General features: G+C 38.8%; 1 protein-coding gene across 1 annotated transcript in view; it reads right to left on the bottom strand.

Moving 5' to 3' along the window:
- LOC100539913 (leucine zipper protein 2-like) overlaps window positions 1–22,164 on the bottom strand; it is a 91,258-nt gene that overhangs the window by 44,950 nt on the left and 24,144 nt on the right. The window contains exons 2-3 of the mRNA XM_031553359.1: window positions 3,147–3,315; window positions 1,616–1,686 (exon numbers count right to left, since the gene is read on the bottom strand). Of these exons, the coding sequence (XP_031409219.1) occupies window positions 1,616–1,686; window positions 3,147–3,315 (240 nt within the window). The remainder of the gene's footprint in view (window positions 1–1,615; window positions 1,687–3,146; window positions 3,316–22,164) is intronic.

The following is a 22,164-nucleotide window of genomic DNA, read 5'->3' as shown; positions in this document are numbered from 1 at the left end:
AGGCAATAAAAAAAAAAAAATAACATGAAGTCAGAAGGGCTACATTAATTTACACAAGCTGAGATTCTAGCACTTCAAACTTTATTGTCCATCACTGCAGAGCATAATCAAAGTGGTGCTCACAGACCAAATGCAGCTCACATTTGTCCAACCAAGTCATGATATATTTTGGATCGTAGATCAAATACAACAGATTTAAGCAGAACAGTATCAAGTTCATCACTCTTCACTTGCTGAACAAGCATAACCTGAATCTGTTGGCAAAGAAAGTGTTAAATTCTATGAGGGGGATTTATACTGTTAACAGTGGCTTCTCATACTGCACTTTCATAGCTCTCAAAGTAAAAATGAGAACCTGTAAATGGCCGTCAAGAGCCCACAGTAGATCCAAGGCATTTTTCTTGGGGCCTATAGTAAAAGCCTTTTATTTTCTGCCAGAAACTAAAGGCTGCTTGATCTTACGCTGCATACTGTATTGCTCCAGGGTCAGTCTCTGTGAGTTACTGTTGTGCAGAATACTTAGTGGTTGATACGCTTAAAAGTCCACATTTGCTTTTAGGTAGACCTTGAGAGACTTCAAGGGGAGATTTAAGAAAGATATCAGGAAACTACATTTTATTATACAACTAAGAAATACAATTTTCCCTTAGCAGACTCAGTTTTCCTATCTGCAATTGGGAAAACCTATTTACTGAATATACTTTAAATTACTAAATAATGGTTTTAATCAATTAGCATTACTATTTTATATAAATTACACAACAATCTACCATTGCAAAACAAGGATCATATACGAAGGACGCACCACATGGCAAGAATAGCTATGATGCTTTCATTATAGTCATGTAACATGTAATTGTTTAAATACTGTATTAGTTGAACAAATTCTTTCATCATGTAACAGATTTATATGGAATATCCGAAAGACTCTTATCTATTCAATCCTTCTCCATGGAAGCAAAATTGAGAAGATCTGTAGTGTTTTCTTATGGCTCCAACTTGCTTTGTATTGAGGAACTGAAGGATCTTGTCACAAGCCATCTCACATTTTCATGTGTGCTTCTACTAAATACAGTATCAGCAGTAGGAAGATTGAGAGATTTAAGTCATGTATTTCTAGCAATGGGGTAGATTTATTATATCTTTGTTTCCAGAGAAAAATATGAGAGATAGATGCATTCATTACATAATGCTGTTTCAGACAAAGTGATTCCTATAGTAGTAATGTTTACTTGTGATTGAAGTTGTATTAATGTCATGATTTACTGGTCTGAACTACAATAACAAAAAGAAATAGGTCATCAGAGAGTGCTGAATAATGATACTACTAAGGAATAGGAAGTTTCATATTTAAATGTTTGGGAGAAATACAAAATCCTTTTTCTTAATAGATATCTCCCCAGCTGATGTCCAATATCAACTCATATGTCTCATATGTTTCAAAAACTTCTCACAAGATAGCATTCCTTGCCTTTATTTCACTATTACTGTTAGGATCAGTAGACTCCAGGCTATGTGAGTGTTTACAATTTAAGGCAAAAGGAAGGACGATGTTTTCCAATATTGTTATTTTCAGTCTAAAAAGTGAAAGGAAAGGAAGAAAGTATGTTCTTACCTTTGCTTTTGGCCCAGTTCAAGAAGTTTCTGCACATCACTTCTGGCTGATGCTTCATCATTTTTCAAAGACTGATAACAAAAGAAAAAAAATCAATTACCAAAGAGATCTTGAGTTCTGCTCATTTGTGAAATCACTGATTGGGATCTGTTTTGTAAAAATGCTCCCAGTGAATTGTCACTGGTGAGAAAAGGAGGAACACCCTGATTATGCTTTTTACTGTAATTCAGCACTGCTAACTATACACATCATTTTGCAGCAAGCACTACACTGCATTTGATTGTGTAAAATAGATTAAGAAACAAACAAACGACTGAAAGCATTAAGGAGGCATGATGGAGATCAATGCGTGTACGTAATTCCAGAGAACTCCTTTTATATCTTTGGATCTCTGCAGTGTTGAGTGTGAAATACCTCACAATATGATTTTCCTGAGTACTACCTTCAAATTGCTGCATAAAAATCCTCTTCTAAATTACCTTAGCAAAAAGAAGATATGTAAAAAAAAAAATGCAGTGGGAAACTACTGTTGTTGCTGAGGGTGGGGTTGGGTGGATGGAGACCACCCAATGTTCTACAAGGCACCATACACATTAATTTCAAGGAGTACAGGAATATAGGAAAATATAGGAAAATATAGCACAACAATATACTACAATACAGTATTGGCACACGGTGTCTTTATTCTCCTGTGCAAAGATATAAGGATGCCACTCCTTATGTTTTTCCTACCTAGCTTACATCAACGTAAGGGTACATATGCAATGGCAGGAGAATACCATCCTTTAAAATGGTATGCAATACCAAAATCCTCAAAAAAAAAGGGCCATCACTAGACTGATAAACAGTCTCAGGCAGACAGGCATGCTCTTAAGTGATCATCTGATGATTTCAGTACAGGATCCAGAGCAAGATCTCTACTTTTCACTCTACGGAGCTGATATGACTGCAGAGTTAATCTGACTATTGTCCTTTCAGCCTGCCCACGATACCCAGAAAAAACTTCCTTAGTTAATGCAGAAGCATTCATCTGCTCTGGATGCTGGCTGCCAGCTCTTCTAACACAGTCTGTCAGTTAAACTTGTAAAGTAATCCCCTGCAGTAAATCCAGTCAGTTGGTATAGACTGCATGTCTGCAAAGTAAAGTTAGCAGCTGCACTTGGCTTTGTAGGTGCAAATCATCAGCAAAAATGTGGCCTGCAACAGCAAAGGAAATCCTTTCATAATAGCTGCCAGGTTAAATGCGTGGGGATTCCATTAAGGTTATTCTTTTCTGTTTCTTCTTTTGTTCTGCTACATTTTGTTTGCACACTTGCTTTCTTTTTTTGTTTTGGTTTGTTGTTTTTTTTTTTTAATCACCCAATTCATTTAGATTATGTTTTCCTTGAGACCATCCCTTTCACCCTCAGGGCAAGGTAAACAATGCACACTCTAAAATCAACAATAACAATGTATTAGCAGTAGATAGACATTAGTATGAAAAACACAAAGTAAGTAATTCTAAGTCCCAGAAACCCACACATAACCTAACCTGGAGGTTTACTTTAATTCCCTCGAGTTCTTTAGAAGTCTTGGACAGTTGACGAAGAATATTGCTCCTCTCCTTAAAGACTTCCTTCAGCTGTCTCTCCAGTTCTTCATAGCCCTGTCTAACACAGAAAACAAAAGCATGAGATCCTCTCAAAACATTCTTCAGTGCACTTCAAAACAGTATTAGATTGCCCAGATTTAATTTATTAGAACTATACAGTATCTATAGGTTCCAAACTAGAATGTGGAAAGATCTCTGTCCACATATACAACAGCTTGTTTTCTCCCAATGCAGATCAAGAGATGCTTTGAATGACAAAGTGATGTGCCAGTATCTGAGTATACAAATCAGACTGAAACACTGGTATATTGTCTGTGGCAAGCAGGAGATTAAGCAGATGTATTTAACATGTGTGATGGAATATAGCGTGAGATCTCTCCTGTTCTGAAAGACATCCCGCCATCAAAGCCAAGTAAAACTTGGTATGAAGTTTTTTGTCACCTGGTAATTTTGGGCAAGGACAATTCAGAGCTGTTTGAACTTTGCAAGATTTATTTCATTTAAAAATTTCCCCCCAATATACTCACTGCAGTACAGAATAGAGCTGAAAATATGCTAAGAGGAATCAAATGCAAATTAATTTATAAGGGAGAACGTTTTTTTCCTATCATTTCTAAAACCAGCAATTCCTACTTAGATTGCAAGTGTATTTTCTAATGTTTCTGTAGAAATCCCAAATGACATCAATCCTACACTCCATTTTTGGTTCAGTGAAATACAGACCCAACTTTCATAACTATTTCAAGCAAAAAAAACCCCAAACATCTCAGCTAATTCTAAAACAGCATATATTTTCAGGTAAAATCGTTGCCTTGAGGAAGACTTATCAGAAACCTTTTTTTTTGTTTTTACTGTCCTCACAGTAACTCTTTTTATCAAGGGAATAACAAAATTCAAGCCTGTAACACACAGGTGCTATTTTATGATCAGATAGAATCATTGAATCCTTAGAGTTGGATGTGACCTTGAAAGGTCATCCAGTCCAATTCCCTGCAATGAAGAGGGACATCCACAACTAGATCAGGTTGCCCAGAGCCTGATCCAGCCTTGCCTTGATAGTCTCCAGGGATGGGGCATCCACCACATCTCTGGGTGAGGGATTTCTTACCAGTTGTATTACCCTCATCTAGAAAAGGAAAAACCACAGGTCTTGTTGGGAACCTCTGAGAATGACTTTATGGACACACTGGGAGTCCGTATAAGGAGGTAATATCTGGACTTGTTATAAGTCACCTAAGTAATAATACATCAAAAGTAAACAATCCAGTACAGGTCACAGTCCAATTATGGATTTACAAGAAAATCCATACACCAAGAATACAAACCTTTGAATGCACAATGCAGCATTTACACCCCACGGTTTAGTTCATGTTTTCTCAAGCTGAATGACAGAATATACTGCTATATGAATTAAACCTAGCTACTGCAACAACACTTGATAAATACTAGCATTCTAGTTGCATGCAATGAAAATAAAATCTCCAGCATTAAGCTTTATGTGGAAACACTGACAGTTTTTGTGACTGCCGCAGCTATCTGATTTTTTTAACAAGGAATATACCATGGTCAGAAAGCTGTCTCATCTCAATGCCTCAGACAACATTATATAAAACCAGCTTAATGAGTTTCAGAGAATACCCTCATTTTAATTTGATAACGAACAGAGGTCAAGCAGGAATTTCCTCCTGCTAAGGGGTAATAAGGCAGTTTCAGTAAGGTCACCACTTCCATTCCTCCTTAAGCAGCACAATGCATGTATTGACCTTTTGCCACTGAACTGTCATGCTTTTGTTTAAGTAAAACCTTGCATTAAAAAATCTGTCCAAGTGGTAACACTGTCTTAAATAATCACTTCCAATTAAAGACCTGCAAAGACCTGCCCCCTAGTCCCCTCTCCCCAAAATAATTCCACTATAGTTGGAGCATTTACAGTCTCCTGAAGGGCCCATTTTACTATCCCCTAAGTATATAAGTACTATTACTATTTTTTTTTTAATATATGAAAACAATTATATTGCAAACTATATAAAAACAACTAGAATTATTTTTCTGGTGACTGTTAACAAAATCCTATAAATCTGACTAACAAGATGATTATTAAAGGAATAAATTGTAAAAGATGTAAAGAAATCAGACACCAGCAAGAGATAATCAGCATGATCTCTCTAAAATCAGATGTGAATGGAAGGGACATTTTATCTATAGCTAGGTAACTGAATGAAACAGTGGCTCTTCAAGAAGTGTGGCATCATCCCTCACCATAGGAGAGAAAGTAAGCGAAACAATTTTAGGAGGAAAATAAGGAAATGTTTAGATGTTGATGAATTATGGGAGTGTGAAGAGAGAACAGATTCTTGCAACTAAAATACAAGCTCTGAACTGATTTACTTATAAGAAATTTTAATGGCAATTTTGTAGTATGGGATAATGTGGGCACAAGTTGACTCTGGGATAATGTGCAACACTATTTTATGCCATAAGCAGCACAAAACCCCAATGATTGTCTGAAATCTTCCAATCCCCCCAAACCATCAATGTTACCTACTCCGTTTGCAATATAATTACAAGTAGGAAAAATAAACATAAATTCATTCCGAGGAAGCCCATTCTGTAATTATACATGTATGAAATCTGTTATCTGAATATTAGGTTACACCAGTTAGTCCATTCAGCAAAATGAAGTGTCATTTTCAGCAAATCCATCTGAACTAGAGCAAACAGGGTACAGGAAACATTTCAACAGATTATAAATTTTTGTATAAGAAGGAGAAATGTTTATCAACTCCATCTCTCCATCACTACACCTCTGACCACTATTTCTTCAAATATCAGAAGTTCAGCTTTTAGTCTTCAAAATAAAGATCAAGACTTTTCCTTGAATAACGTGTACAATGGCAGGACAAAGGAAAGCTGATTTTGTTTCCTGAGAAACAAAAGTGAGAAAAAGATTCATCAGAATTCTGTATCAATGTAACTGAAAGTTGAAGAAAAGAATCTCTAAAATGAGTGAACTTGAGATAGAAATCATTCACAACACTAGAGCATCACATCATTGCCTTTTCTCTTTATAAATATGAGCATTTTTGATCGTGAAGTTCAGGGGGAGGGAAGTTATTAACAACCAAGAAACAGTATGATCTGGTTATCTAAATAAAGCATGCAATAGGCAATACACATAATACTGTATGAATATAATATAATATCATCTAACCCCAGCTTTGACTACATTATCTGATTTCAGTCAATTCTGAATTAGTTGACATGTGGGAAAAAGTCATATAGGCTTTACACTGAACAGCAGATAAGCCCTTGCTGAAATACAGTCTGCCAGATATAACCAATTTGCACACTCAAATGGCATTTCCATAATATGTTTTGCATTCAGGCATTATCTAACCACTGTGTTTCAGGCTGAAGAAACTACATTATAGAAAAAGGAAGATGAAAAAATTGGGATTTAGGGGTAACCAAGGAACATTTTTACCTACCTGACCTGCATAATTTGTGTACAAAATATTTGTTTGGAATGTTCCTCCTCTACCTACTGAGAATCATGCACAAGTATGTGGTTTATTAACCATTCAAAGAAAAAATCCCTTAGTCAATACTTACATGAATTCTAAACAGGCTTAAGCATCCTATGTATTTTCAGTGCAATAACCCACAAAATGGTTGCAGCCCAGATGCGTTTTATTGGGTTTCTCCACAACTAGCAGCTGGAGAACCAGGCCATCCACTTCCTCTGACTTGTTAATGCACGCACTCTAAATAAAACAAAACCAACCTGGCTTCTCTCTGGCAGACACTTGGCTCTGTAGAATCAAAGACCCACCAGAGAAAGCACACAACTGCCAGATCCCACAAAAGGAGCAAAAAGAGACTTCTGAAAACATGTAGTTGGCTTAGAAACAAGGCCCCCAGAAATGGAACAGCAAGTTGATGTGTTTAACTTGATATTGAGAATGATGACACAGAGGAAAAAAAAAAAAACAACAACTTTCATTTATCTACTTTAAACTGCACAGATCACGAAAAGAGGGTTAATGTCATGAGGAAGGACAGCACAAAATGTTGTGATTCCACACTAAAATAACTTTACCTAGAGCAATAAATCCTCACTGAATTCATACAAATGTAATAAGGAGCAGGCACATAAACCTTCTGAAAGGTTTAAACTCTTCACAACTATTCAAATACAGACTACATAAATATAGACTTGTCTTCTGCATGAAAACTTTGCCTTTCACATCAGTTCAATAGGATTTGGTCTTCAGTAGGCAATAGATTCACACTAAAACCTCTCTCTTTTTGATAGGTAACATTGCTATTTTTCAGTTCTGATTTTCTTCATCATTTATATCCACAACACTGCATCTGCGTTTGCTTTCTACTGCAAATCTAAAACTTTTGACTGTGACCTCAGTGTTACTATCCTCAAATACACAATACCTGCAGTAGACTTAGCAGATAACCAAAAACACCTTTTTCCAACACGTCTGACAAAGTCAGGTTAACATTTCTGTCTGTGCACTATGTTAAATTCTCTACTTACTGGCTATGAGTGCTAGCATAGCACGCATGCATCTGTCCGAAAGAGACGATATTTCACATAAAAGCAACTTCTGCACATAGATTGTTATGAAAGCTACATCAGAATGGAAGTATATCAGACTTCTTATCTTGGTTCCCAGATATTGGTAGAAAATTTTTCATTTCAGTTGGCTCTCATGGCATTTCATCTTTAGTCTTCCAAGACTTCCAGTCTTACCCTTATCCAGGGAAACCCTGAATCTCTTTTGGATTCAGAGCAAACTTTTCAAAACTATCTGCGGGTGCAGGGGTAGTCTGGCTGTGGTAAGCCTCATTGTTTTGTTGTTTAAACTCTATCTCCTTATAATGAGTAGGGCACCTGCTCAGCAATTCCATCAGCAGATCTGTCCTTGCACATGCACTTCAACCTGTTACAGTGGCAACAGAACTTTAAACAGAATAGACAGAAGCAATTGCGTAGTTCATTTTCTGCCAGAAAGGCAACTTTGAACAATTTCACATTAAATTTGTCTTTAAAGTATCAAGCCATCTCTAACTTTGTTCAGTCCACTGTGAAAACAGATCATCATCTCCAAACACTACTATCCTGTCTGCTTGTACAAAAACGCAGGATCACTCACTCTGCACTTGCAATTGACTTGGAATACTTCAGACTTATTTCTTCAAAATCCAGAAAGTCCTGTTTTGGGTAGAAACCATTTTCTCATAAAGCTGTGTTTAACAGGAGGCTTTTATTCTGCTGAGAACTGCTGAACTTGTTGGTGTTGCTGCTATAACATGCATTTTTCTGCAACAGAATGATTCAAACATGCTACATTTCTCAGAAAACACTTGGACATCTATGACAAAACCTGCAGGCATTTTTCTCCCTTCCTTCCATTAGTATTTTCACAAGTTTACTTGTTTGGTGCATAAAGCATTTCATAGACACTGTTTTTGTTTTCACCACAGATTTTCCACAGCAGGATCTGAATGATCCAAAATCTGGAGTGAATTGGCATAAAAGTCCTTAGTGAACAGAGTGCCACGAGGCAAAAGGGAACACTAGGAAACAAGACACTAAAGAGGACTGAGCATGGGAGAGACTGCAACTGAGGAAGTATCACAATCCAAGCCATACACAGCCAGTAGCCTATATCAAGGCTCACCACACAAAATTCCAGTAGCTTGCTACATGCACCCAACTCTTGTCCAAAGCAAGTTCATGATGCTCCTGCAAGGAATGAGAACCTGAAGAACCTGCATGGATACACCATACTGACAGTTGGATGGTGAGTCCATAGCAGCTTCATTGTTAAGTGACTTCGGAAACACTGGAAGTGATATCACCACCTTCACAACTTTTCCCTTCCTTGGCTTTTTAGTGAGACTAAGGGAACTACAGCTATCTGGTTTTCAAAGGTCACAAGATAAATTATAATGCAAAGCATTATTAAGTGCAAATATAAATGTTCCTGACAGTTCTGACTCTGCTCTTTTGAATCATGAGAAGTACACCAGAAAAGGAAAGAGAGGGTGAACAGCTAAACTCACCAGTTATGGAATACAAATCAAGTGCTAAAGAACTGTATATTTCACAGTTTTTCTTCATGAGTTCTTTGCAAGTTCCTTACAAATCTGTGTTTGCTGCTGAGAAAATTCTTTTGGATTTCTAAACTACAGCTTGAATATATATATATATACACATATATATCTCTGTATATTTGTATATACATACATATATAGATACACACACATGTATAAAGCACACACTGAAAGCAAATGCCCATCTCACTTCCTAAAGACCTTCCTGTTCTCAGATTCTCAAATACTAACTCTTCCCTCAACATATGGTTCCATCAGTAGCCAGCATCTAGGACATCTTGTAGATGGTACAAAATGTACCTTTTACTCTCATCTTAAAGTTCTTATTTTTATCAGGCTCCCAGTGTTACAAGCACTTCTTCAGCTATGTGAAATGAACCTGCTCAAGTTTCTAATTGTCACAGAACAGCTGTGAACATGCACATTTCTCCTCTCATTACCCATGTGCTTTGAATGATATTTCTGTTGCAAAGATTTTCAGGATCAGTGGAAGCAAATACCATGAAGCAAACTTCTTTGTCAGTGCACTTTGTGAGATCTAAGTTTTGTTTCAGAGAATGGCACATGAACGTGCTGAAATTTACCATATGTGCAAACTAAGGAGGTTGGATCTGTATGGTGGGTATCATTTCTCTCCTCCCAAAAAGAAGACTTTCCTTCAATCTATATGCAGCCCAGTTTTTGCTTAGTCAGAACTCAGCAAGATATGAATTCATGGAATTCTCCTTAATCGTAATTTTAATGTGGCTTCCACACACAGACACATACACACACACACACATACACAAAAAGACAAAGACAAAGAAGAGGGAGGTGGGAGGTGTTGTATTGCCTTTGTGACTCTCATTCATATGAACTCAAAAACAACCATGGAAAAAAAAATGGAATGAACAGGCTCTAGTAATACTACAAAAGAGCTGAAATGATGCAAATTTATACTTGTACTGGAGAGATTTCCCAGGTTATTAGCATACTGACACAAACACACTGTTCAACTTCCAGTCTACAGATACTACTGGAATTGGACACATCCAATTTCATCCAGATGATTTTCCCCCCACATAAAATTAATATAATAAAAAAAAAGTAAAGAGTTCAAGTCAAAAGCTATTAAGAAATTACAATTTGAACAACTCCAGACACAAGTTCAAAATCCTCCTCTCTAATTTCCCACTTAAGAAAAATAAAGGTCATGGAAATATCTGGTCCAGTTAGCCTGCGCATATTTTCCTCTCTCCTAAATCTGTGCTCCTGTCCAGTGCAGGCTTACCTATGTTAGGAAAAAGCTGGGGGTGGAAATGCACTTTGGTTCAATAATATCCTCAAATAACTCTGAGAGAGGCCTGAGGAAAATCATATCTCCCCCACTTGGCTTGACACACCTTTCCTACTGCACCTGGATGGAGTACTGAAGAATGCTCTGACAGCGAGAAACAATCCAAGCTTTAGCAGAGATTAAGTACAAATTCCCACAATCAGCGTGAACAGTAGTCAGTCTTTCAGGAAGCTGTAAAGGAGGCACTTCTATTTGTCGCTATACTTGCCAAGAAGGTTAGAAAATCAGTGCAGCCTGTATATCCCAGCAGCAATTTTAGGGGCTTATTGATTTCTCTTCTACCTGAACTGGAGAATGGTTTTCTCAAGGGGAATTACAATACAAGATCACTTACCAAGGACAAGCCCATTCTTTTTCAAAGTGATGTATTTTGCTTTGCTGTATTTACACCAGATGTGTAACTAAAGCAAATATGAAAGAATTTGAATCACACTGAATTATTTACTGGTATTACTAGATAGGAGAAATAATTTATTACTTCCAGGTGAAAGTTGCAGTTAACATACCCCTCCCCATGATTTGTGTTAACAGCAAGAACTGCCGCACTGACTTCCTGCTCATCCATCCTTTGCTCTGTCCCCAGTGAACAGTTCAAACAAAATCAGAAAACATCTGCATTTTCACACCAATTTTTCCTTCCACCTGGCACACCTCTTCACATGAAGCCAAGGAAAGGACAGTATATGGCAGAAAGTGAAATCCTTTGTATGTATGCATCTACATATTTATACCTAAAAACACACCAGCCACAATACAGCCCCACATCAGATCAGGCTGCCCAGGTCTGCGCCCAGTTTGACCTTGGGCATCTCCAGGGCTGGGGTATCCACAAACTTTTTGGGTAGCCTGTACCAGGGCCTCACCACTGGTGTATACCTCACCAAAAAAAACAATTTTATCCTAACATCTAACCTAAATTCCTTCCTCCCCCCTCCCCTCCCTTTTTAAATTTTATTTTAATTTAAAGCCATTCCCCCTTGTCCTAACACTAGATGAACCAGATGACTTTCTAAGGTCCCTTCCAACTCAAACAATTCTATGATCCTATCATTATTGATCTTCCCCTATACAAAAGAAGTTTCTATAATGCAAGAGAAAAAAACACGTGCAAAATATGAAAGAACTGCATATACTGAATGGAAAAAAAACTGAATTGCTTACACATTTTGCCCACATTTTTGAGCATTACTTCTCACATTTTAGTTTCATTGTGGAAATTAAAAAGAGCTTCTAAAAAGGCACCTTGATTGAAAAGGCTATTGATTTCAAGAATATTCACCATTTAAACATTTAACTGAACAAGGATCTTAGATTTGAACTCAATATTTTCTTTTTAAACCTGATTTCATTATATAGTATAACAGCTTTTTGACACTTGCCCTTTATATTGAATGTTTTTTGAATGTATCACCTCTTTCAAGAATCATGTTAAAAGTCAAATGTCTTACATCTCACAAGCTCTCTTCAGATGAAGTAAATAAATTGAATCAGAAGTAGAACTGAAAGCTTGACCTTGAAGTTGCCTTTTCATTCTTCAGCTCTCAAAGGTATCACAGCACCAGGGCTTTTTGAGTTGTGAGTTGTTGTCGTCGTTTTTTTGTTGTTTTGGTTTGGCTTTTTGCTTAAACAGAAGTCTGAATCAGGAAAACCTGGATATTCAGCAGAGACTCTGGAATCTCCACTTATCATAGAATAGCTTTGGTTGGAAGAGACCTTAAAGATCACCTAGATCCAATTCCCTGCCAAAAAAAAGGTTGCCAACCACTAGATCAGGCTCACCAGGATCCCATCCAACCTGGCCTTGAGAACCTCCAAGGATGGGGCACCCATCTTGGCCGGTGCCAGGGCTTCACCACCCTCTGAGTAAACAGTTTATTCCTAACATCTAACCAAAATCTCCCCTCTTTTAGTTTAAAGTCATTCCCCCCTTGTCCTATCAATATCAAACCATGTAAAAAAAGTCTGTCCCCCTCCTGCTTGTAAGCTTCCTTCAAGTACTGGAAGCAGCAATGAGGTCTCCCAGTGGCCTTCTCCAAGCTACATAAGCTCTCCTCTGGAACTGCTCTGACAGCTCCACATCCTTCCTGTACTGGGGGACACGGTACTCCAGCTAAGGCTCACCAGGACATAGTAGAAGGAGATAATCCCTTCCCTCTCCCTGCTGCCATCACTCTGTTGATGCAGCCCAAGATGAAGTTGTCCTCCTTGGCTGCAAGTGCATGCTGCTGGCTCAGGTCCAGCTTCTTGCCCACTAGGACCCCCAAGTCATTCTCTGCAGGGCTGATCTCAGTGCTCTCTGTACTCACCTGGGATTGTCTCCATCCCAGGGCAACACCTTGCATTCAGCCTTGTAAATCCTCATTAGATTCTTGTGTGTCCAGGTTGCTCTGGATGGCATTCCTTCCTCCTATTGTGTCAATTTCACCACACAGCTGTGTGTCATCAGCAAACTTGTTGAGGGTGCAATCAATTCCAGTTAATGCGGATGATAAAGATGTTGAAGAGCACTGGTCAACATGGACATCTAGGGGACACTGCTCTTAACTGGCCTCCACCTGGACATAGAGCTACTGACAACAACTCTTTGGCTGTCTTGGATCATCTCCTCATCTCACATGCATGGTTACAAGATGGCAATCTCTTGTGTTAATAAGGATGCAGAAATATCTGGGCCTTTCAGATGGAGATTTAGAGAAGATATAAGGTGTCACTTGTGCTTCATTAATTGCTTTATTATTTATCAGCTCTAGATTCAGGGTGCAGTTACATCGTGGGTATATATACTGGGTAGATTTAGACTAGATATGGGCAGATTTAGACTAGATATTAGGAAGAAATTCTTCATTGTGAGGGTAGTCAGATGCTGGAACAGACTGCTCAGAGAGCTTGTGGATGCCCCCTCCCTGGAAGCATTCAAAGCCATGCTTGTTAGGGCTGAGGGCAACCTGGTCTGGAGGGAGGTGTCCCTGTCTATAGCAGGGGGTTGGAACTAGATGATCTTAAAGCTACCTTCCAAGCCATACAATTCTATGATTCTATGATTATTCTACTGATTGGAAATTAAAACAATTAACAATTAACATTTCCTGAACATTCATTTAAAACAATGAATGTTATGTATACATAACCTTCATTATCAGCATCAATACAGTGGTAACTTAGTGAAAGGCACAGCATACAGAAGAGCATACAGCATACAGAAGAGAGATCAGCAGCCTTTAACACAGTAAGCTATTTTTTGAAGAGTAGCTGACTTGCTATTGTCTGATTTCATTTCTTGCTTGTCTAATAATTGAAGCGTGCTACTTAATTCTTCCACTCTCTAAATCAAGGTATCCAATGCGACTGTGATACCTGGATAAAAATCATAATTATTTTAGAAAGATAACCCAAAATGCAAATGATGCACAATCAGATAACATTAATATTCAGAGAAAGACCTAGTTAGAAATGGCAAACAACTTTGGATAAGAACATCCTAGATTTTCGAGGAAAAAGAGCCAGAAATAGAAAACACTACCACAAGATACAGCAGTGCACGCGAACTGGAGGCAGTAAATGCAAATACACAAGATTCATAGCTCCTATTCAAGTGTTCAGGATCCTCTGGAGGAAGCAATCACAATTTGGCAGTTGTCAGATGTGGTACTAAAAGATGCACACAGCCCAACTTTTGAACGCTGACTAAAATGAGATGGAGCCCTATTTCAATTTCATCCCTTTAAGCTGACTATGGATGATTTTTTGCTCACTAAGAGGAACACAGGTCAGCAACTGTAAGGTGCTTATAATGAGACATTGGTTAATTATATTCAAGTAAATTTCAGAAAATATTGCCAATATTTTATAAGTGCATTTCCTGTACTACAAGAAGCAACCATATTTATTCAAAGTAAAAAATATCTTGTTCAGCCAGTTTGCTTCATATTGGAAATGATGTAATAAACGTTGACTTCCTTTAGCAATTCCTCGCTTCTAAGACTTGAACTCATTGCATTTCTATGCAATTTTGTACCACACATAAACTTTCACAAAAAAGACGTGAGGCTTACAGCACTTTAGAGCTTTACTGCTAATGCAGCAGAAAATCAGTTTCTTGAACACTGCAGATGGATCTTATTGACATAAGGAGATTTACACCTGATTTTTACTTGTATTAAAAAGAAGGCAAGCAGAGGAACCAGGATATAACCACAACATGACGAATAAAAATAGTGACATAGAAAGCAATTGAATACTTGAAGAAGTAAGTAAATACATAAACAACAGTAAAGTTTAGATTGTTAGATTATTTCTTGAAATCTGGACAGAAACAGGCTATTTTCCGACCTAGAGGAAGAAAGCAATTTTGCAGAGAAAGCTGAAAAATCTTTGGCTCTTTTCCCACTTGAAGATGACTCTAGTTAATAAAGGATATGTTAATCTTCTTGAAACACTTGACAGAAGCAAAGCTATAAAGAAATGTCAGGTTTGGGTCATTTAGAAGTGATTTTCCATCAGTGGCTTATGTTACTGCAGATACAAGCCAACTATATTCATATAACTGCCTGCAGTTATCAGCTGTAATACACACACTGTTTTAAACCAATATTTTTGAAGAATTCCCTATCATTTGAACAATAATTCTCCTTCATGATACGACTACAATAACTATTACATTTACATCATTCTTCAGATAACTTATACTACTGCACCACACTTTTACCTAATTAAAACGGATCACTGACTTCTTAGCAGTCAGAAGATTTTAGCATGTTTTAACTGACTTTGCTTGCTTCCTAGACAAAAGCATCACTAAATACTTCAAGGTTACCTTGACAGAGGTCTGCTTTGACTCTTTTTCCTAGACTCTCTTTGGCAAACAACCTAAGGAAAGCATGCTGCTCTTTGCAAATGTCACCCTTGCTATTCAAACCCATCAAGCAGCAACGAAAAAAAAAAAAAAACCCAAAAACCAAAAAACAAACAAACAAAACCCCCTAAACCCTGTAATTATTTCCAAATCAGACATCTAGTGCTGCACCCAGTCCACAGAATCATTTGGGTTGGAAAAGACCACTCAGGTCATCCAGTTCAATCTTCCACCCATCTAGATGCATGCTCCTCAGTCTCTCAAACATCATTTTTAAAATGTAATGGGATCAGGGAGGAGAAAATCTTCTGTGGAGTGTTTGCAGCTGATTATAACGGCTTTGTATATCCTCAAGGAGTTTTAATACATATGTGGAAAAGCACCACAAAATACACTTCCTGAGATGTACTGGCCTTAGAACACAACATGAATACTTATGCTAATGCAGCATAAAGACCTACAGCAAGCTGCCCATTGATTTTATCATAAAAATACCCAAATTCAAGTCTACAGCTCTGAATTTCTGTAATGCAAGGTCTGGCTCTGCATCTAGCAATGTCAGATTTATGTCAAGTTGTACATGATATGATTTCAGAGGTACTAATGCAATCAATTACTGATGTGACACACTAATGCACTGTGCACACGTGCAAGATTTCAGCCACTCTTTTAATCAGCCTGTAGTTATATGTACTTTGAGCTTACAAATCCCAAGAGCTTCAGCCAATACTGTTATATACAAAGACCATTAGCCAACAGATGCAAGGATGTTCATTCCGTATCCATTTGGTTTTAGGTTCTTTCATTTTAATGAACAGAAAAGAATGAAAATAAATCACACACACACAAAACCATTCAGCATGAAACTAAAGATCTAAGTTTTCCGAGTAATTCACGGCATAGAGGTTTTTCTTCCCATTGCATCATATAAGACAAAAACCTCTTTTCCTGAAGTACTGGTTCCTTTTCTATAGTTGCCGTTACTCTTTTCAACATTTAACACCACGTGGTATAAAAGAATATTATTACAACCATCTATCCTCTAGATGAGATTTGTACAGTCATTTCTTATCTGAGGAGTTCATAACTACTGCTTTATCTCAGAACAGAGAAAAATACTGCTTGACCAAGCATGGCAGAATTGTCTTTCTTCCAACACATGCCTTATCTACCTTATGTATGACCTCTGGAGTATTTTTTGCTACATTTCAATATCACCTACCATAGACCCAAGTTGTTTTAAAGGATTTAGAAGAAAAGAGCTGAAAATATAGAAAAAGATAATTTTTGAGATAAGGCAGTCACTGAGTCTGAGTCACTGACCATTTTCCAATCCAATCAGACTGCTTCCTCGTACACCTTTCTTTTCCTTTTCATATAGAACGAATTCATGCAGGGCACAAAGCATACAGCTAATGATGGACAGTTTCCTCTGATTTATTTAAAACTGAAGCAAGAGCTGTTGTCTCCTCTAGAAAACAGCAGGTGAAGCATAATAGCAAAATCAACAGAGCAAAAAACAGGACACCCATACTACTGCTCTGAACCATTCCAGATGTGATAGTTCTGGGTCAGCAGCTAAATATTGTAACGGGAGAATTGTGCTTACAAGGAAAAAAAAACAAAACAACCCTCAGATCCCAAAGGTATCCAAGCAAGGAAGCCACACATGTTAAGTGTTGATCTCACCTGAAAAAAGCCTTTCATTTTCACCAAAAACATTCAGATGGAATTTTTATACAGATTCAAGGATTTTGTGACACCTTAGTTCAATCGGTTCAGTTAGATTATTATGGCAACGTTAAAATGAAAATATCCTGCTGAGTATGCAGATTCTTTACTTTAAACCTACTCTTTGAACTACATGGATATCGGTGTTTTAGAGCTAAATGAAAAAAAAATGAAGAAAGGTTTGACCTGTTTTCATCCTCTTACACTAAATAATTACTCTTTCATGCAGTTTTTGGCAAAGTCTCAAGTTTGAATGGTTTGTGTTAAATGTAAATAGAAATACAGAAAATGGGGCACCTTTCAAACTCAGAGCTTCCCCCTGCTTCAATATTTATATAAATCTCTGTAAAGAGCCCCGAATGTAAATATACATCATAATTATCAGTGACATTACGAAAGAAACAGCAGTTGGACTGTATTGCTCTGGAATGGGATTGTCCAAGCCTTTTTACCAGTATCAATTCTGGTCCCTATGCAAAAGCCCATCGTGATGCTCCCATGAGTTCGCAGACACAGATGGCATAGTACCCAGCTATGCAGAGAAGGATACAGCCCTGGGTGCTGAGAATACAGAGCATGGTACTGGAGAGCAACGTGACCTATGTGTCCCTGTAGACATAAAGCAACTTTATTCATAGAGAAGATTCAGAGCTAATGAAACAGACCAGAGAAAATGAAAAGCTGCTGCATCATTTCTGGGTGTTATTTGGAGAAGACAAATGGAGAAGCTAATGCTTAGAGTCTGCTAAGTATTTAGCACAAATTGCACTTCATTCTACATCATCAACATTTGGACAACTAAGATAAAAATAATATTCCTAAGGTAAAGATATTATCCTTAAGTGTAGAAGCATACCTTATCAAACTACCTCTAACTGACATATTTCTGCGCAGAGCACTCTGAGTCACAGAACAGGCTGTTGTAAAATGAAAAGGTGAAAAATAGATGGTACCAAGCCTTCTCATTTCTCTGCTTTCCCCTCTTGTGCATGCTACATGCACAACAGATACACAGTCAAAAAGTCTCATGTGGTTTTTCCAGCCATTATCCTCTGTTTATAGCATTGACTTGGTAATAAAAGGACATATTCTCATCAATGCATGATATATACTATAAGATGTTTTTGCTGTTGCTGGGCGTGTTTTTGGGATCAGAAAAGCAACTGTTTACAGTTGAACTTCAGCTTAGGATTTACAAGCGAGTCATTTTGGAACATGGCTCTTATATGGAGCAGCTGAGGGCACTGGGATGGTTCAGTCTGGAGACAAGGAGGTTCAGGGGAGACCTCAGTGCTCTCTACAACTCCCTGAAAAGAGGTCACGGCGAGGTGGGGGTCAGCTTCTTCTCCCAGGTAACAGAGGTAGGATGAGAGGGAATGCTTTAAGATGATTCAGAGGAGGTTCAAATTGGATATTAAGAGAAATTTCTCCTCAGAAACAGTGGTCAGATATTGGAACAGGCTGCCCAGAGAGATGACAGAGTCACTATTCCTAAAGATGTTCAAGGAAAGGATAGATGTAGTACTTAGGGAAAAGTCTTAGTGGTCTATACAGGTAGTAGGTGGTTGGTTGGACTTGATGATCTTACAGGTCTTTTCCAACCTTAATGATTCTATGATTTTGAAAAAAATTAAACACATCATTTTCATGAGCAGAATAAGAAAAGGAATATAATCAATGCTTTTGCCTTAGTAACTCCGCCTGTGAGCCAATCACAGGAGGAAGCACTCCTTCCTACCTACCACAACATGACTCCCAGCACCAGTTATTTAGGGCTTCTTTCAGTTTTCAGTACCCACCAGCTTTCTTCCTCTGCAACTGTAGCTGCTGGATACTGAGCATTACTGAACAGACAGATAGCTCTGAGCTCTTCTAAAAACCTGACTCTTTGAGAAAACCCAGTGGTGTAGAAAAAAAAAAACAACAATTGGTATGGGTGACTTTTTCATTCAGTACGTAACAAAGGCAAAAAAACATTTTAGCCACCAAATTGTGATGACTCAAAGCAAACCCACAGGCTTCAGCTACACAGTATCTAAAGAGCATTATGACTAAGAGATACCACAGCATGTATTCTAAATGCTGAAGAGAACAAAGAAGATTGCAAGCTCCCAGTGTCCTCTCCACACTTCATGCAAATTCTGTAGTCATGCAACTGGTGGGCTCAGAATTGAACTGGATTCCTATTTATCATTTAGAATTATTTTGCGTTCTGGCTCCCAAGCATTCATTTTTCATGTCATCGTTTCCCATTGCTGTCAACTGCAGAAGAGCAAGTTTACTCAGAAGTTAAGAGTTCACAGTCTTGGAAAAATACATTTTTTTCTGTGCATCCTGGATTCAGAATTTTACTTTTTGTCTCATGGTTTGCAAGTAAACTGAAAAGGCCAGAGTAAATTCAAGAATAAAGAGGAAATAATAGTGCCCTCTGAATAGGACAATGGATCTGCATGTAAGAGAAATGGCTCCGTGTCTGGGCTGTTTTGATCATGCTGAACACTTTCATCCTGTGAATTTATCTCATATTGCCTGAGACCATCCTTGGCTCTTTGCAGAACCCCTGTAGTACTACCAGTTTTGCTGAAACATGCACTGCTTCATATTCAGCTTGCATTTCATCCTGGAGGCTACACATACAAATATTTCTGAAGAGCAAAGTTTCCTGAAATAAAATGTCATTTTGAAATGGATTTTCACTTATATCAAAGTTTATAGAGAAAACTGTGCTATTTGTTAGCCTAGCCACCATTAATTACTCCCTTTTGCCCAGAAGATGCCATGCTGTCTGAGAGCAAAGCCCATATGGACAAAATGAGCAATCACACAAATAGCAAAATGCAACGAGAAAATATAGTTTAATGTTTCCACACAAGGAAACAAGGTAATGAGAAGGATTTGAGGCACAGGGCATTGTGTGGAGATGCTCCCTGAAACCCTTCTATGGTTCTGCAGGTTACAGTTGAGGTCCTAAATAGGGCCTCTTTGCTTTTCAGACAATTGTTGGCCTCATGTTCATACCCCCTAAACTCAGACAGCTAAGCTATTTTTAAGGCATTTGTTAATATTACTGCTATACTTATTATATCCAAGAGCTCCATTTGCTTCAGAGCTGGTAAGATTGCACCGGGCAAGGGATCTGGAGTCAAAAAGGCCAACAAAAAAAGCTCTTTTTAAGGCTGTTCTGAAGCCAGCAGCAATGCTGCGCTTGTTCTAGGGAGCTGGCACCTTGCAGGCGGGTTCCAGAGTCAGCAGGGGTGGAGCTGGCACATTAGCTGCAGGGTTTAAACACCCTACAAACGTGTCATCACCCACCCTTGACATTTGCACCTGATTATAAACTTTAAATAGCTTCGGGGAGGGTGGAAGTTAGCTCCTAGAGCACCTCAAGTGAGTAACTATGGTGGCTCCCCACTGAGAACAGGGAGGTTCAGTGAGTGAGCACAGCCCATACTGCCCACACAGTTCTACAGCTGTGGGTGTGGGAGGTGGGTTAAGTGGTGAGAACTGCAAGTATTGTCCCTCATTGCTCAGGAGGCCGACTTTCCTCTTTGCGGTCTTTGAGACTGCAAGTCTGAACATGGTCTCCACCAGACAGCAGGCTTATTCCAAGAAGACCGTGGTGACCCAGATGGAGGGCCTACCCAGAAATGTGGCTGTTCAGGTCTCTGGCTGCAGGGAGTGCCTGAGCCTCCTAATGCCTGGAGAGGGTGGCAGGGATTCCACCTGTGTGTGTGAAGCCAAAATCCTGGACCTGCTGTTTGTTAACAAAGAAGGTCTTGTGGAGAATGTAAAGCTTGGAAGCCGTCTGGGGCATAGTGATCACGAGATGCTAGATTTCTTGATCCTTGTTGAACCACGGAGGGGAGTCAACAGAACTGTCACTTTGAATTTCTGGAGGGCAGACTTTAACCTCTTCAGGACCATGGTTGAGAGGGTCCCTTGAAAGGCAGTTTTGAAGAGCATGGGAACCCACGAAGGCTGGGAATAATTTAAGGAAGTTATTTTAAAGGTGCAGGAGCTGACCATCCCTAAGTCACAGAAGATGAGCTGATGGTCAAGGAAGTCAGACTGGCTGAACAGAGGCCTTTGACTGGATCTCAAGAACAAAAGGAAAGTTTATGTCTCTAGAAGAGTGGGCAAGCTACTTATGATGATTACACGTATGTAGTGAATCTGTGCAGGGAGAAAATTAGAAAAGCCAAAGCCCAGCTAGAAATGAACTTGGCCACTAAGGTGAAGGAAAACAATAAATATTTTTATAAATATATCAACAGCAAGAGGAGGGCTAGGGAGAATCTCCATCCCTTGTTGGATGCGGAGGGCAACTTGGTGACCAAGGATCAGGATAAGGCCAAGGTACTTAATGCCTTCTTTGCCTCAGTCTTTAATAGTAAGACCTGTTACTCCCTGGCAACACAGCCCCCTGCGCTGGTAGATAGGGATGGGGAACAGAATAAGCCCTTCATGATCCATGATGAGATAGTTTGGACCTGCTCCGAAAGCTGGATGCTCACAAGTCCATGGGGCCAGATAGGTTGCACCCTAGAGTGATGAGGGAGTTGGCAGATGTGGTTGCTAAGCCACTCTCCATCATTCCCCCACAACATTCTTGTGGAGAAGCTGACTACCCACAGTTTGGATGGGCGTACCCTCCGCTGGGTGAAACACTGGCTGGATGGCCAGGCTCAAAGAGTTGTGGTCAGTGGAGTTAAGTCCAGTTGGCTGCCAGTCACGAGTGGTGTCCCCCAGGCCTCAGTACTGGGGCTGCTTCTATTTAACATCTTTATTAATGATCTTGATGAGGGGATTGAGTGCTCCCACAGTAAGTTTGCAGATGACACCAAGTTGGGAGGGAGTGCTGATCTGCCTGAGGGGAGAAGGGCACTACAGAGGGACCTGGATAG

This window comes from Meleagris gallopavo, chromosome 5, assembly GCF_000146605.3.
Source record: "Meleagris gallopavo isolate NT-WF06-2002-E0010 breed Aviagen turkey brand Nicholas breeding stock chromosome 5, Turkey_5.1, whole genome shotgun sequence".
Taxonomy (NCBI): Eukaryota; Metazoa; Chordata; class Aves; order Galliformes; family Phasianidae; genus Meleagris; species Meleagris gallopavo.
Note: the sequence above shows the minus strand (reverse complement) of the source record. Positions and strands in the feature narration are given on the sequence as shown.